Below are 17,601 nucleotides of genomic sequence, written 5' to 3'. Positions count from 1 at the left end.
TATTTATTTTTCTTTTCTGTTAGCAAAATCGTCAATGACATTTGCGATGTCTATTTCATAATAATGTTGGTAATTCTTATTCAGTTTTATTTAGAAAAACTCTTCTCACAAATAGCAACACTCACAGCAATTGTGAGGAAAATTCGCAGTAGTATTACAATATTTGGATATGAGTTCTCAAGAATGTATTTTAGAATTAACTGCAAAAGTTCAAAAAGGTTCAAAGTGCCCCCCGCTAGCTATGCCTCTGGTTTAAATGTATACGATAACACAGCTCATCACAACTCAGTTTGGATTTTCTTTCATTTATTGTTTGTTTATAATATGTGCCAATATTGTATAAATTGTAGATTAATTATTGCAGTGAGATATTTGAGTGTGGAATGTGTGTTTGGATGAATTTTCAGGTGATATATTATCATAAATTCATTCCCTTTGGTAACGCACTGATACAACATGGCAGTGAAAGGCAAATCATCGTAAGTCTGCGTAAGAGACAAATAAAGTAGACAGTGTGGATTTCTCAAAAATGGTACAGAGCCGTGAATTTTATATGCGTGCATGGGAAGATGTCATTGCAGATGTTTAAGAGAAAAGAACAAGTGTGGGTATGCAGAAAATGTGATATTCTGATCGCATTTCCTGCATGAGGCTTGCTAAAATATGAGTTTAAATATGAGTAGGGAATATGGTGTCATAACTGACATGGCAGTTGAAGATTGTGCGAATCTTCAGTGTGTGTGTGTGTGTGTGTGTGTGTGTGTGTGTTTGTGGAAATGATAGTACAGAAAAAAGTTTCATTGATGATAAAGTGGGTGAAAATTTATACCACATTAAAAAACAGAGTGCAGTTAACAGTAAAGTGGCGAGTGGGATTGACACTGAACAGGTGTGTGTTACTCGCAATAAAATAAGTGAATAATAGTGAACAAAGGACACAAGATTTTAAAGCGAAGTTGTTGAAGATGAGGTGGATGCAAAGTGAAATGAAGAGAATTGTAAATATATATGAAGAGAAGAAGACAAAAACAAATGATGTTGATATGGAAATGGTAACATAAGATTCACAGGTGGTGTTGTAAACAATAAGATGCACAAGGTTTGTGTTCCTGGAGGTAAAATGAAGTGATTGAGGCATTTGATATGAGGACTAAGCTAACAAAGGAGTTGCTATGATAGTAGCGACAAATGACTTTATTGGGAACAAAGAGAATGTAAGATTAGATATCAGGAGGTTGTTGAGAAGGATAAAAGATAACAATGTAATACGAAAAGTGATCAGTGTATTGCCCAGATATGACAGTGATGAGATGAGATGAGGCGGAGAGCAATAATTATGAATATGTTAACAGAAATGTGGGAAGAGAAAGGAGTGCAGTTTGTTAATGTGTGGAATGAGTTTGAAGGAAGAATTGAACTATATAAGAGTGATGGACTGCATTTGAATGGTTTTGGTGTGAGTCATTTGGAGAGACTGTTACTGCTGGAAGGGACAGTAATGAGATCAGTGCAGAGACTGAATCTGAGCAAGTAAGAAGTGACATGAAAGAGCAGGAGGGTAAGGAAGGAGAGAAGAGATTGAAGTGTTATGAATGAAGAAGTGGGTAGCACGAGTGTATAGAACAAACAGGGAAACGGGAAGACTCAGAGTTGACAGGGGAACGCGGCGTGAGAAAGGTTGATGCTCCCAGAGGATGTGAATGTGTGTGGGTGTGTAGAAAAAAAAGGAATGGGGGGATGACCTGAGATGTGGAGAGAGCAGTTGGATTTGATGAATGCTCTGAAATGAGTAAAGAGAAAAAGAAATGGCTCAAGAAAAGCATGGAGAAGTTACATCTGATAAGTTGTATCAGTGAACCTTGTTATAAATCCAGGAATGAGATGTTGTGTTTGTATATGAATGCTAGAAGTATCAAAAAATAGGGAAATGAAATGGTTGCATTGATTGTGTTTGATCACCTAAAAATTTTAGGAATAAGTGAGACATGGTTGGATAAGGTTAATATCCTGACAGGAAAAGAGATGGAAGGGTATGATATATTTCATGAAGATAGTAAAGGGAGGTGGAGCGCGCTATTGATGATAGAAAAAAAGTTATATCCATACGAGGCAGAGATGCAAGGGGAAAATAGTGGTAATGGTTTTGAGGCAGTATAGTGTGTGAAAGTGATTACCTGGATGATTGCCAATCATGTTAGGACTTCTGTGAGGAAAGATATATGTGGAACTACAAGGCTGGTGATTATGAGAAGCTCAGGAGATAGCTTCCAGCTGTAGCATGGAATGAAGAGTTGGGTGATATTCAAGAACTATCTAGTAGAATTAATATCTAAATATTCCAAAGGTAGAAGGTTAAATAAGGTAGGTATGAAATGGATGAATGAAGAAATTAATCATGCCATATAGAGGAAAAAAAGCATTATAGGGGCAACAAAAGATGAATGGTAATACAGGCAGCCCTTGGTTTACGCCTCACTTCCGCTCCTGAAAAAACGGGCATAAACCGAATCGGCGTAAAACTAACCCAATTTTAATGGGAGGTACAAAGTTATGTTCCATGCAGTCAAAAAATATGCACATAAAGTATGTGTAACATTATTATATTTAAAGCTTTGATAATACATACATATATATTTGTTAAAATAAAATTATTAATAACGAAAACAAAACAAAATTATATACAAAAAAATATGGAACCTCGAAAAGGTATTACATATTTCTATTTTGAAGTTCCTGGTTTCGGATCATCTGCATTTTTTTTGAAAAAAGTATTCAGTGTTAACTGCCTAGATTTTCTTTTCTTTCTTTAAGGAGTTCAGTGTAAGGTTGAATAGATGCGATTACACTCCTTTTTACGTTTGCTCTCCATTCCCAATTGTGGTCCATTTCGTAGAGTTCATTAGTCAATGTCACTATGCTTGCAAGGATGCGCTGTAAATCGGCTGTTTTTATATCTCTCAGAGGACCTTCATTTTCTTTCTCCTCCTTTGAATGTTGACTTAATTGTTCGGCTATTTCTTTTAAGTCTTCATTGGAAAGCTGTTTATCATGGCTCTCCAAGACTTCTGTCACATCTTCAGCTGTAATATCGTCCAATCCCACCTCCCGCGCAAGCTTGGTAACGTCTTCAATAACATTCTCCTCTTGCTCTAATTCCTCGAAGTTGTGCATAAATATTGGAAGAAGTTTTTGCCATGCTCCTTTTAAACACTTTGCTGACACTTCGTTCCAAGCTGCCTTGATGTTGTTAATGCCCTTCAAAATATCGAATGACTGCCATTTTTCTTTAATAGTTTTTCCTGAAGTGTCCAACACTCTTACCATTTCCATAAATGTTATATGGAGGTAATAGGCTTTGAAGATTGATATAATCCCCTGATCCATCGGTTGAAAAGCGATGTTGTGTTTGGGGGCATGTAAACAACCTTGACATCCAATGGTGTTCTTACTTCAGCAAGGTTTTGAGGATGTCCAGGGGCATTATCCAGAGAAGCAATGCCTTGGCTGGCAAATCATTTTCTTTACACAAGTGAAGCACGGTAGGACAGAAATAATTTGTGTACCAATCTATAAAAACATCTTGTGTAACCCAAGTTTTCTTATAGATTGGTACACCAACATTGGTTTAAGCTTCAAAGTTCCGGAGACATTTGCACCCACAAAAAGCGTAAGTCTATCTTTTGCAGCTTTAAAACCTGGAGCGGAACGTTCTTCACAGGAAATGAAGGTGCATGATGGCAATTTTTTCCAGTACAGTCCAGTCTCATCAACATTAAAAATGAGATCAGGAAGATAACTTCCTTGTTCTACACAGTCTTGAAATTCTTTAGGAAAAGCAGCTGCTGCCACAACATCTGCACTTGCTGCCTCAACACGTAATTTGACACTATGGCACTTACTTCATCTGCACTTGCTGCAGATGCTGTGGCATCAACAACATCTGCACTTGCTGCCTCAACACGTAATTTGACACTATGGCACTTACTTCTCATGAACCAATCTTTGCTTCTTAAAAATGTTTCTTCTCCTCCATCTGTCTTTTTAAGATCCTCAAAAATTGTTTTTGCTTTGTCAGTTATAACAGCTTGCGTCAGAGGAATGCTTTTCTGATTCAAGTCATCCATCCATAATGATAATAATTTTTCCATTTTTTACGCAGTTTATCCTTGCTATAACTTACATGTTTTGCATTTAGTATTACCGTAGATTGTTGTGCAGACCGTTTTATTCTATCTGCATTTTTCATAATTGTAGTACCAGTCTATGGAGGTAAGTTCATGCTTCTACAGACATTAGCACGTGTCTGCCCATCTTCCATTCTTCGAATCACCTCCATCTTCTTTTTAAGTGCGTTGATTTCCTTCCCTTTTTAACACCAAGTTCTGCATACTTTTCTGCACTTCTTTTATTAGACATGGTATGTAATTACGTACTTTATCAATTTAAATACGTATGTATGTAAAAAAAAAAATTAAATAGAACAATTAGGTAGATTCAGCAGTAAAACTAAGTTTGATACATATACGTCGTAGTAGCTCGGTAAACATTCAAACACTAGAGCGCCTGCTAGCATCGTTTCTCAGTCAGACCACACTACAATAAGAAAGTACGGCGCAGGCATCCGGCGTTATTGTGAATTGCCGTAAATTGAACCATCGTAAACCGAGGGATGCCTGTACTCAATTCATGAGGAGTACTAAAAACAGGCAAGGAGGGTTATTTGGTTGGTAAGGATAGCAAAAATGCAGTATGAGCAGCAGTTAGCTAAGGAAGTCAACAAAACACTAGCAAGTTATTTTGATTTGTAGCCAGCAAAAAAACAAAAACAACAAAGAATGAACGATTATGGTAGGATAATACTGACTGGATAAAATGGTATAAAGACAACTGCTGCAGAGAATATAGTCAAGATATTTAATGTGCAGTTCATAAAGTCTTTCATCCTTATGAATGTGACATCATGGAGAGTTGGAGGAGGAAAAAGTGACTTAGTGAGGAAGAGGTGTATGGGAAATTGAGCAAACCTGATGTTAATAAGTCTGTTCGACCTGATATATCACCATGTTTTTTAAAGGAATGTGACAGGGAGTTGATATCTGCCTTGGCATATCTGTTTAATATGAGTCTTACATTGGGTAAAGTTCCAAAAGAGTGGAAGAAGACAAGATTGTACTGCTTCATAAAGGAGATGAAAGAATTTAAGCATCAAATTATAGGCCAATCTGTGTGTCAGGTGTTGTGATAAGTGTTGGAAACACAGCTGAGAATCAGGATCCAGAATTGGGTTGACATCAGTGGTATTATCTTTGATGGACAGCATGGATTTGGTAATTTTAGTAATCTGCTAACTTATTACAATAAGATGACAGCAGCATTAGATGTTGGAGATGCGTACACAGTAGTATATTTAGACTTCGCAAAGGCTTTGGTAGATTACTACATAAGTTGATGGTCAAACTAGAGCAGATGAAGTCAGATATTAGACTAGTGCATTGGATTGGAGATTGGCTGTCTGATAGGTATCAACAAGTTGTCATGAGGAAGTAATATCCCAGAAGAGGAAAGTCACTAATTGTGTGCCTCAGAGGTGTATGGAGAGTTGTGAATGATTGGAATGCATTGCCTGAGAGCATGGGATCTGCAGAGAATTTGAATGTGTTTAAGGTGTGGTATGATGAGCTGTGTGTGTGACAAAAGGGACCTCCTAGATGAGCCTCTGACTCTATGGGGTCTTCCCCCATTCATGTTTAGCCTCCTATCCAGGAGGTTGACTAACATGATGTGACTTATGGTTAACTAGGGACATAACGACATATTCTTCGGTTTGCCTGTAATGAGGGACAAAAAAACCCTAGTTTCAAGGTGAAGAAACCATCTAACGCCATATGAGACTGGCTAAATCACCTTTAGTCAAAAGAGACCAGATGAAGGTTCCTCATGTCATGGACAGGAATCGAACACAGGTCTTTATACAGTTTTACACATTATGTAAAAATGTTTAAGTATGTAATTACACTAAGCTAATTTATGTTGTGAAATACATTAAACAGGCTAAGTGGAGATGGGCTGGCCATATTGCACGTTGCAGTGATGGGAGTGGACTAGAAAAACAACAGAGTGGAGACCAATGGATGGAGCAAGACAAAGAGGAAGACCGAGAAGAAGGTGGAGGAATGAACTGGAACAAATTGCAGGAGTGAGATGGATGGGAGAGGTAGAAAACCGAGTGGTCTGGAATATCATGGGGGAGATCTTCGTCCAGGAGTGAACAGAACCAAAAGGTTGAAGAAGAAGAATTCATGTTGTGAGCTGTGAAAATAAGCTTATGACAATACTATATTATGATTGTTCACCTATTTTATGAAGAATAAAATGTATAGATGTACTATGCTATTTAATTAGATGTTGTCAATTTTGTTTTTGTAATGACTAATCTATTTTTTAATGGAATTATATTGCGAGAAGAGTACAGTTATTTTTTTTAAATAATAGATTGCCTCTTACATATGTTGTGTGTACTGTTTTTCCATGATGGACCATGTTCTCAGTCTAGGTTTCTCCAGGTTGCAAAGATACTAACTTACTCTATCCTGATCCAATCTCCTCCATTTCATTCCAATTGACTTTAATATAGGAAACTCCTATATCCTAGGTAGTCTACCAGGTTTTCTTTTTATGTGCCTGGGATACCAGTCTGTTATCCTTGAAATCCATCTGTTGTCTTGAATGCATGTTAAATGTCCTGCCCATCTTTTTTTTTTGTTGTTGTTGTTATTAATATCTTCTAACCACACCTTCAAATCCAGAATTTTTCCTTATTTCACTGTGTCATATATGATCTTTCTTACTTATATTACAGACTTCTTTCTGTTGTCCTTGGTTGATATGCCATGTATCGACAGACTAGCACAATGAGTGTAGGCAGAACAATTATTATGGGAGACTTTATAAGGACATCGATTGGAGGGGAGGAAAGGGGGAATAGCAAGATGGAAGTGGGATTTATACATTTGCAAACAGATAATTGCATGAAACAATGTGTTATAGAGGGGGACAAGGGGGGTTGAGAGTGCTGAATCAACTTCCCAGAACAAGACTGCATGGGGAGAGTGACCATGCAGTCTTGTTCTGGGAAGTTGGCAAACATATGGAGTTCTTTGCCAAGAAAGGGCTGATGTTCGTCTATAAGGCTGGTGATTATAAGAGACTCAGGATTCATCTTGGAACAGTGCCATGGTTTGAGAAGCTACAAGAAATGTCAGTAGTGCATGGCAAATGGTCAGAGATTGCTTGAGAGTAGCAGTATCGGAGTAGCAAATGTCAGGAGTATAAACTAAGTTGGAATTAAGTAAATGATTAGGGATATAAAGCAAGAGATGCAAAATTGAAAACATTGTGGAGGAAATATAAAGAAAAAAGTGATCAGCATACCCATGAGCAGTACAAAGTGCAAGCAAGAAGGATGACTAGTATGGTAAGGAAGACCAAATTTTTCATAGTGTAGCAAGTAAGAGTCAAAATGATATTGTAGAATGACTTTAAACAATGCTCATGGTAGAAAGGTGACTGAACCAAAGGAAATAGTTGAGTTGCTTGAGTGATCATTTTGTATCATCCACGTTGTGGTTTTACAGTTGCTGATGTTAAAGTGGTGCATATCAACATTCAAGTAGATGAACAGGAGGTGTTCAGCATATTAAAAAATATGAATGTGAACACAGTAGTGGGATTGGAAGAGAATTGTCATTGCCTCTGATGAAGTTGTTCAATCTAAGTCTCAGCTCTGGCAGGGTTCCAAGAGAGTGGAAAGAGCATAAGACAGTACCATTGCATAAAGATGGCTCCAAGACAGAGGTAGCAAACTACAGACCAATTAATATATCAGAAGGGGTTGTTAAAATATTGGAAAAATTGGTGAAAGGTAAAATCCAACGGTGGTGGATAAGGATACAGTGCCCTATAGTGGGCAGTATGGCTTAGTAAATGGTAGGTCCTATCTTAGTAACTTATTCACATTTTATAATAAAGTGACAACAGAATTGCATAAGCGTATGTGAATACCACGTGGAAAACTATTACAAAAACTGGAGCAAATAGGAAGATATGGGGCTAGTAGCATAGATAGAGGGATGGCTGATGGACAGACACCAGAGAGTAGTATATGGTGGTGTGGAGTCTAGGAGAATGATGACTAGTGGAGTACCTCAGGGTTTGGTACTAGGGCCACTACTCTTTAATTTGTATATCTATGACACAGGAAAAGATTTAAGAGGAGATATTCAGTTGTTTGCTGATGATGCAAAACTGGAGAGAGCAATAGTTGATAAAGGTGATGTAGATATCCTGCAGGATCATTTAAATAAATTGACATCATGGGCGAAAGATAATGATTGTTAATTTAATGTTGCAAAATGTAAGCTTATGCACTTCGGGTGAAAAAGGTTGCATATGGTGTATCATATTGATGGTATTGGATTGTAGGAATTTGATGAGGCTAGGGATAATTATTATTATTATTATTACATGACATCTCCAGTGAGTCCAAAGACTCATCGAGTGAGAGCACCTATTCCACAACTCTCCATCTACACCAATCCACCAACTACTTTCATCACCAACACCATCTATTGCCGACCACCACCACTAGTATTTTTACACAAATATCCATGCCCACAGCGGGATTCGAACCCGCAGCCTTTTGGCTGGAGAGAAGATACGCTAACCACTCGGCCAACCAAGCCGGCAATAATGGTGGACAAAGAGTTGAAGTTTACAGTGCATATTGCAAACAATGGTAAAATAGCTCCAAGGATCACTTGAATGTTGAAAAACATGCTAACAAATAAAGATAGGGAAGTTATTATTCCTCTTTATAAGGATAATATGATTTGGCCATATCTTGACTACTACATACAGATTTGGTCACCTGAGTTTCTTGGAGACCAGGAGGTGGATGAGAGGATTCTGAGAAGAGTGACCAAGATGGTGACAGGTTTTATAAAATTGATGCAAGTGAAATTTTTCAATATATGACAAACAGAGAACTAGGGACCATCTATGGAAGTTGTTGTTATTATTATTATTATTATTACAGGTATCTCTATGGAGTCAGTAGACTCATCGCGGGAGATGAGTCTATCAAAACTATCAAAACAATATCTATCATATCTCTTCTTGAATTCATTTACAGACAAAGAACTCACAACTGAGTCAGTCAATGCATTCCACTCCCATCCTCCAGGCAAAAAGCCTTGTATCACACCCTTGTTAACCACACTTTTCCTTAATTTCCAGGTTCTTCCATCACTATCACACAGCAAAAACATTTCCCCTGCATCAATGTTATAAAAACCTTTTAGTAATTTAAATGTTTCTATCATATCCCCTCTTTTCTGCCTATCAACCAAGTTATGTAAGAGTGTGGTTAGTAGGGGTGTTCAGACCAGATTTGTTGCTTTGAAAGTGGTGAGTGAGTGGAATGGATTGCCAGAATTGGTTGTGAGTTCCCTGATGGTGAATATATTCGAGAAGAGGTATAATAGGATTTATGTGTATGATGGTTGATTTGGGTCTCCCACGATGAGCTTCCTAACTCCATAGAGATGCCGTAAAATAATAATAATAACATTAGGCTTTGTTCTTCCTTTTTTTTGTTGTGTTTCATGTCTCACTGCTGTAGGTCATTGTTGGTTATATATTTTCCATGTTTTATTTTTTACATAATCTGGAAACCCTGTTATAAGTACCAAACAGAATTTTTTAAGCAATTTCAGGCTTCCAATAAACAGGGCAGTGGTCTCATGCCAGATGACAAAAAAAATTCATCTCCCTCCTAAAGATACTCACAAATGTCAATGCCCACAGTAGGATTAAAATCCTCAGCCTGTAGTTGGAAATTGATATGCTAACTAATTGATAACTAAGCCAGCAGTATAAAGATTATTTTTAATAATCCTGTTTATTAAAAGTTATAACTTTTAATATTATATATTAAAAGTTATTACTAACTTTTAATATATATAGCAAGAATTTGTATTTTGAAAAATTAGACTGGCAAGAAAATCCTTACTTATTATATTATTTAAAGTTGATTTTTTTTTAAAATTTTATTATTTTATACACAGTATGTATAACGGACTGAAATGCTCTTTTCCCACATTAAAATTATATTTCATGCAGTTGAATCTCGCTATATCAAACACCATTATAGTGAACTCACTGTAAAAAAACTATCAAAATCTTATAGTCAAAATGTTATTCTAAAGCAGTGTTTCTCAAACTTCAGATATCTGTGTACCCCTTCTTAAATTTTCATTATTTCCAAGTACCCCTTATCAAAATAATAATAATAAATAAAAAAGTATAAAAGTATAAATAATTTCCGTTGTATAAGACTCTGATCAGACCACATGTAGACTATTGTTCTCAGATTTGGTCCCCAGGATTTGAAGGGGATAAATTAACTGTGGAAAGAGTATAAAGGCGGATAACAAAGATGGTTTCAGGACTGTACAATGTTAATTATGAGGATCGGCTGAGGGAATGCGGACTGCAGAGTTTGGTGGATAGAAGACAGAGAGGTGATATGATTGAGACTTTTAAACTGTTGAATGGTGGTTACAGGGTTGACACTGGGGAGTTCTTTTGCTTGGTTGAACAGAGGGAAGTAGTGATGACAAGAGGCCATCCCTGGAAGTTACGAAAGGAAACCATGAGCAAGAGGGTGAGGAGTGGTTTCTTTGCATGGAGGGTGATTGAACCATGGAATGCATTGCCTGATGGAGTGGTGAGAGTGAGAACAGTCAATGAGTTTAAGGATTGGTATGATAGACTTTGTGTTTCTTAGAAGGGACCTCCCCTCAATGAGTCTTGATAGACTTTGTGTTTCTTAGGAAGGACCTCCTACGATGAGTCTTTTGACTCCATGGAGGCCTGGATGATAATAATAATTTCATTGTAAATGTCTATTTTATTTGAATTTAGATGTACATGTAAACAAAAAAAATATGATTTATTTTTAATAGAACAAAATTTATAAAGGTACTATAAATTTCTACTTAATTTGAATAATTTATCATCAATGAAAGGGATACAATATCAACGTTTTCTTATTGCTTACAGCTACTTGTATCTGCTATATTACTCTCTTTTGTACATTTTATAAATCCAGTCTTTAATCAATGATCCATACTTAAGAATAGGAAAGCTAAAAAAATCACCGTATTTACTCAGATATTACTCGCATTTTTTCCCAAACTTAAAGCAAAAAAATCGGGATGCAAGATATATGCGGGGATTTTTGGAAATTAAAGTTTTCAGAAAAAAACTGAAAATGGGTATGACTTACCAAGAAGCTCCTGTTCGCCATCATTACTTCCGGCCTTGAGAGCAGTTTCCTTCTATGCATCATCAAAGTCATCTACCCAAATAACATCATCTTCTTTCCCATTATTTCAAGAAAAAATTACCAGTAATTTACAAGACTTAAGATACGTAATGAACAATCCTTCACAACTCCATAATGCAATTGGAAGAATGACGGTACGTTGCGTCCTTCGATTGGAATAGGCCTAAGTTCGATTCTCGTCATGACGGGAGGAATCTTTATCTGGACGATTTTTGATCGAAGGTGAGTTAGCTGATCTCATATGGTGGTAGCAGGGTTTTTTCCTCCCGGAAACTCTTGTTTTTCATCCCGCATACAGACAAATCGGCCCTTCAGAACACATGCAATTTACAGACATAGAATATTAGTTGTGGTGGTGGAGGTGGGCGGTAGATGGCGTTGATGGAGATGATTCATAGTAGAAGTTCGGAATAGTGGCTGAGACAGTTGTAGGTGTCCTCCTGCAATGAGTCTTCGGACTCCTTGGAGGTGTCAGGAATAATAAAAAAAAAAAAGTGAAAGCAGAGATCCTAACGGACAGCAATGGTAGGACAGTAGAGACAGAGCAGCTATGAAGACATGCATATGATTGGTGCCAGTAGATTAAATCCTGTCACTCAGGATTTAATCTGGGGGGGGGGGTTGAGTAGATGATTTGAGAATACACACTACGCATCGCATACGACTTATGACTGAGCATCTGCAATGATTGCTAATTCATAAGTAGTATAGAAATAGAAGACACGACACAACAAATTTTAAAAAAGAATTTTAATTAGGAAAAGATTTTTGGAAAATTTTCTACTGTTGTTTTTCCTTTTCTTTGGAGGGCTAGGCCCTTTGTCCCCCCCCCCTGCTGCATGTACCACTGATTGGTGCGGAATTAACAAAAGATCGCACGACCCAAAGATAAAAGCAAGCCGACAATTGAGTTGGCTCTCATTTCAAAAAATTGAGTTGAAATGTTAATTCTCTTCGACCGAACTCCATAATACCTAAAAACACATTCACTATATATTTCTTAGTTTTAACACGTTCACGACTGGATGGTGCCAAACAAAACCATATGTTGCACTAGCAATGTATGGTTTTGCTTGAGTCTATACAGCAGTTTCTGTGGGAAGGGACATGTGATTCATTAGTTAGTGCTGTTTTTATCTTAGTTGTCTCTAATTGCACTATTTGTTGAGAAATATATTACACAGCCTGGAAAATGTCTCTGTACTCTTATTCAGGGACATAATAAAACTATCGTATTTTTCGATAGATAATGCACATCCCCAACATTTTCATCACTCCTTTTGATGTATAGATACGTTATCTATACATCAAAAGGAGTGATGAAAATGTTGGGGATGCGCATTATCTATCGCATGTGCCAACTAGCGGTAGAGTTTGGAAGTACAGACAGAGAATGGAGGAATTCTTTAAAAGCACGTGCGTTGCTAGTAGCAGTGGTCGATTTTTTACATTATTCCGTACATCCTGTTTTAAAATATTTCATGAGGTAAATCATTATTTGTTTATATTTTGTTATTAGATCTGAATTACCCATGGAAGACAGAAATACTTCTCGGAGAAAATCCTACACAGCGCAGCTCAAGCTTGAAGTGGTAGAAGTAGCAAAGGAAAAGGGGAATCGTGAAGCTGGTAGATTGTTCAGTGTTGGAGAAAGTAGTGTTCATGAATGGTGAAAGGCTGAAACAGTCCTGAAATGTTTACATATGAGGAAATGTGCTATGAGGTTTAGAAGGTGCTTGTGGCCAACCATAGAAAAAAAACTGTTTGATTGGGTTGTTAGAGAAAGAGCTAAAGGTATGAGAATATCTACTCTCTGTGTGTTGCATGAATCGAAAAGAATTGCACAAAACGATAATATAAAGGATTTCAACACCTACCCATCTTAGGTTTTTGGATATATGAAGAGAAACAATTTAAGTGTGCGCTCCTCCATTAGTGTTGGACAAAATTTGCTGTGTGACCGGAAAGCAAAAGTAGCTAAATTTCGTTTGTTTCTGAGAGAAAACTTGTGTGGGGTTGATGCTTGTCACTTTGAGAATATGGATGAGGTTCCCGTAAGTTTTGACTTGCCTAGTTCTAGGACTGTGAATATGAATGGAGCAAAAGAGGTTTCAGTTGCTACAGCAGGGCACGAAAGGTCTAACTTTACTGTGGTTCTCTGCGTGACTGCAGATTGTTCCAAACTGCCACCGATGGTGATTTTCAAACACCAAACAAAAATTTTTAACGCAATTGATTCTTTCAATATTGAGTCTTATGAAGAATTTTTTGAATTTATATTTTTAACCAAATTATGCACGTTTTGAATTTCCTCTTTTTATGTATACTGTATTTGTGATTCATGCCGACAATACAGTACGTACTGTACAGTATAAAAAAGCAAACGTGAACACACAATAAATCAAAATAGCCCTCCAGTATAACGGTACAATCGACAGTATGAAAAAAATATTGTACTATAATAATAATAAAATAAATAATAATAGTTAAAATATTAATTATTAAATAAAAATAATAGTACATAAAATAATAATACACAATAAATAAAAAAATTTTTTTTTTCAAACCGCAGTTCGGATTACTGGAGGGTTCGGACTAAAGAGGTTTGGATTAGCGAGATATCACTGTATATATTAAATTATATCATGTATGATTTTTTTACTCAAATTGCGAGTTACTGTAGAGCGATAGTAACTCACTCCCTGTGGTAAACAACACGTCCTCCGCAACAGCTACTATACTGCAGATGCATGAAAAACAAGTACTGTATTTTTTGATAGATAATGCAGCTCAGAGAAGAAGTATTCGAAAAAAAGTTTCGCTTCCAAGAGGCAAAAGAAAATGAGTGACTTTTTTTTACAAAGAAATAAAAAACTTTTTTTGTTATTTTGTAAAACTTTTTTTTGTGTTGTGTACAAGAAATTTATATTTTTTATGCAAATTAAGTACTACACTCTGATTTAATTTTATTAAATCAGAATCCTCAACAATACAGGTACATACAAATTAAATTTTTTACTAAAATAAACTTGTGTACTGTATTATTTTTTTTGTTTTACATTACAGTACAGTAGCTTTTTTTTCTATCAGTTACTTCATTTATTTACAGAATTAAATTCATGTACCATTAGAATCTGATTATTTTTGTCTTAAATGCTAGTTATTGTTTCCTCTTGGAGGAAAATCCGCTAATTCGAACGTGCACGGTTTTTATTAGTTCGGATTAGCGAAATACTATTGTATATATTTTCCTCAATATATATAATTTATTAAGAAATATATACGTTTAAATTAATTCTTTTTTTCTTAGTAATGATTCCGTGCGTTAATGATGCATAGCCAAAAATTGCCACGTACCCCCCCGGGGGTATGCGTAACCTTGAGAAACACTGTTCTAAAGGAAATTCGCTATAGTAGACTGTGCACTATAACAAACTGTTATTCTTCTATTATAGTGAGAATTAAGTGCATTATATTTTAAAAATTTAGTTATTACCATAAATAATTAACACTTTAAAATATGTACTTATAATAGTTTCTTCTAGGAGATTTCAAAAAGTTTACTATTAGTTGTTTAGAGAATGCAGGTAAGTTACAGTTCTCTCTCTCTCTCTCTCTCTTTCTTTCATATTTGAAAATTTAATTTAAACATACATGATTATTATTAAATTATATTATTATATAATTGCATTATACAAAGACATTTTCAGCTTAAAATATGGTGCCTCTTTAGCGCAAGCGGAAAAACAGCAGAATATTGTACCCTTCGATTGGAAAAGACCTGGATTCAATTCTTGTCGTGATGAGGGGAATCCTTATATGGGTTTTTACAATTGAAGATGAGTTAGCCGATCTCATACCGGAATAGCAGGTTTTTTTTTCTGCCAGAAACTTGGATTTATCATCCTGCGTACAGATAAATCAGCCTTCAGAACATGCGTAATTTACAGACAAAAAATACTGTGGATGGTGCTAATGGGCAGTAGATGACAGTAGTAGTAGTGTCTTAGTAGGAGAATTAAGTAGTAATGGAGAGGGTGAGATGTATTTAGTGAGGCAGGGTAGAGTGCCCCTCCTGCAATGAGTCCTCGGATTCCCTGGAGGTGTCACATAATAATAATAATAATAAACAAAAAGTATGAAGGCATAAAAAATAATAATTAAATGTGGAATTACTAACACTGCCTATCACAAGCAACTTTTGCTAATTACTGGACAGGTTTTACATAAAACATGAAGAATATATTTGTTATGTAAGGAGGAAATCAAATTTTTTTCTACTTTTTTTTTTAAAAAAAACACGCAAGGAAAATCAACGGTATTTATGAAAGGGAATTGAAGTTCTATTGCAATCGCACATTTTTTATCTGAAAAAAATGGAATGTGATTTATATATAAATGTACCCAGTAAATCAACTGCAATTATGTGGGAGTACTAGCTTCAGAGCAGGAAGTGAATGGCAGCTAAGTGGATCACTTGCAGTTCTTTCCCCCATTGAGGAGACATCCTCTTCTCCACATGAGGAGCTCATTAGCATCGTTCATTCGGATGTGGGAGGAAGGGTGAGAATACCATTCGCTGCTTATAACTTTAACTAATATGAAAAATATAGAAAAAAATAATTTTTTGGTATGAATAATCATCATCATCATCATCAAATTCCTTCCATGTACCTTCAAGGGGTGTAAGGATATGACAGTACTACATGAAAAAATTACATCATTACTAACTTCCTATCTACAATTTTCCTCCAAATCAGTCTGTTAATTGTCAAGACTCCAACATTATCAGATCTTATATTTCTATCGTCTAAGACACTTTGTACCGTATCAATCCACCTATATCTTGGTCTTCCTCTGGGTCGTTTTCCTGCCAACCTGGCAGAGAACGCTTGTTTTGCTAATCTATCCTCTCCCATTCTATTTAAGTGACCATACCACCTGAGATTAGCTCTGCTAACGCATTCCTGGATGCTGACAATGTCAAGTTCTTTCCTAATATCCTCATTTTTAATATGATATTGCCATTGATGCCATCTGTTCACGCCTCTAATCTTTCTCAGCACTCTCATATCTGTGGTCTCTAGTCTTTGGTCAAGTGTTTTACTTCTGACCAGCTCTCAGATCCATAAGTTAAAACTAGTTTGAACACTGTCTTGTATACAGCTAATTTAGTGTTCCGACTAATTTCTCTCTTATTCCATATGAATTTATTCAATTGAGTTCCCACCATACCAGCTTTGCTGATTCTGTTGTCTATTTCTATATTTAATTTACCATCTTCAGTAAAAATCGTGCCTAAGTAACTGAAATGTTTTACTTGTTCCACAGGTTCTCCATTCACAACGCAGTTGACATTTTCAATGATTCTGCCTATTTTCATTGTCTTTGTCTTTTTATTGCTGACCTTCATACCATATCTATTACAACAGCTATTCAATTTAGTCAGAGAATCTTGCAGACTTGTAGCGGATTTATTTAGAAGTATAACATCATCCGCATAAAGCAAAGAGCTGACATTAACATCTCCAATTTTGATATCAGGTTTAATACCACTTTCCTTCATAATGTGATCCATATAGATAATGAATAACAGAGGGGATAATGTATATCCTTGTCTCACACCAGATTTAACATTAAACCATCTTCCTGTACTTCCTTCAATTCTAACTGCTGACTTACAACTCAAATAAAGACTAAGTATTGCTTGATATAATGCCTCATTGACACCATATAACTGCAGCGTATTGAATAGCTTCTCTCTTGGCACCTTGTCATATGCCTTTTCCAAATCGACAAAACTTAAATACAGATCTTTGTTATATTCTCATGCTTTCTGAACTATTTGTCGTAAAATGAAGATCTGATCCTGACAGCCTCTATTTGGCCTGAATCCAGCTTGTTCTTCACCAAGCTTTTCTTCCACAATTCTTCTCAACCGTTTCTCAAGTATACTTGCATAGATCTTGCCAGGAACACTCAGTAGGGAAATACCTCTGTAATTCTCACATTCAGTTTTATTTCCCTTTTTATATATGGGTACTATGAGAGCTCTACTCCAATCATCGGGAATTCGTCCCTCAGTCCAGGCTTTCTGAACTATGCAGTGCAGCCACTGTAAGACTTTTATACCACCATACTTCAGCATTTCTGGTCGAATATCATCTACTCCTGCTACCTTTCCACGTTTCAAG

The 17,601-nt window shown here is 36.2% G+C and overlaps 1 protein-coding gene across 7 annotated transcripts in view; it reads left to right on the top strand.

Moving 5' to 3' along the window:
• Positions 1 to 17,601, top strand: part of LOC150109403 (uncharacterized) — a 150,332-nt gene that overhangs the window by 25,434 nt on the left and 107,297 nt on the right. For 5 of the 7 annotated variants that reach the window (XM_090412926.1, XM_090412934.1, XM_090412919.1 and 2 more), the window contains exon 3: positions 14,953 to 14,994. In XM_090412926.1, coding sequence (XP_090269052.1) covers positions 14,953 to 14,994 — 42 coding nt within the window. Of the gene's footprint in view, positions 1 to 14,942; positions 14,995 to 17,601 lie in introns of all 7 variants that reach the window. The other 2 variants (XM_090412946.1, XM_090412940.1) reach the window with 1 other exon arrangement.

This window comes from Typopeltis vanoorti, chromosome 2 (genome assembly GCF_054136105.1).
Source record: "Typopeltis vanoorti isolate ZY-2024b chromosome 2, IOZ_Tvanoo_1.0, whole genome shotgun sequence".
Classification (NCBI taxonomy): Eukaryota; Metazoa; Arthropoda; class Arachnida; order Uropygi; family Thelyphonidae; genus Typopeltis; species Typopeltis vanoorti.
Note: the sequence above shows the minus strand (reverse complement) of the source record. Positions and strands in the feature narration are given on the sequence as shown.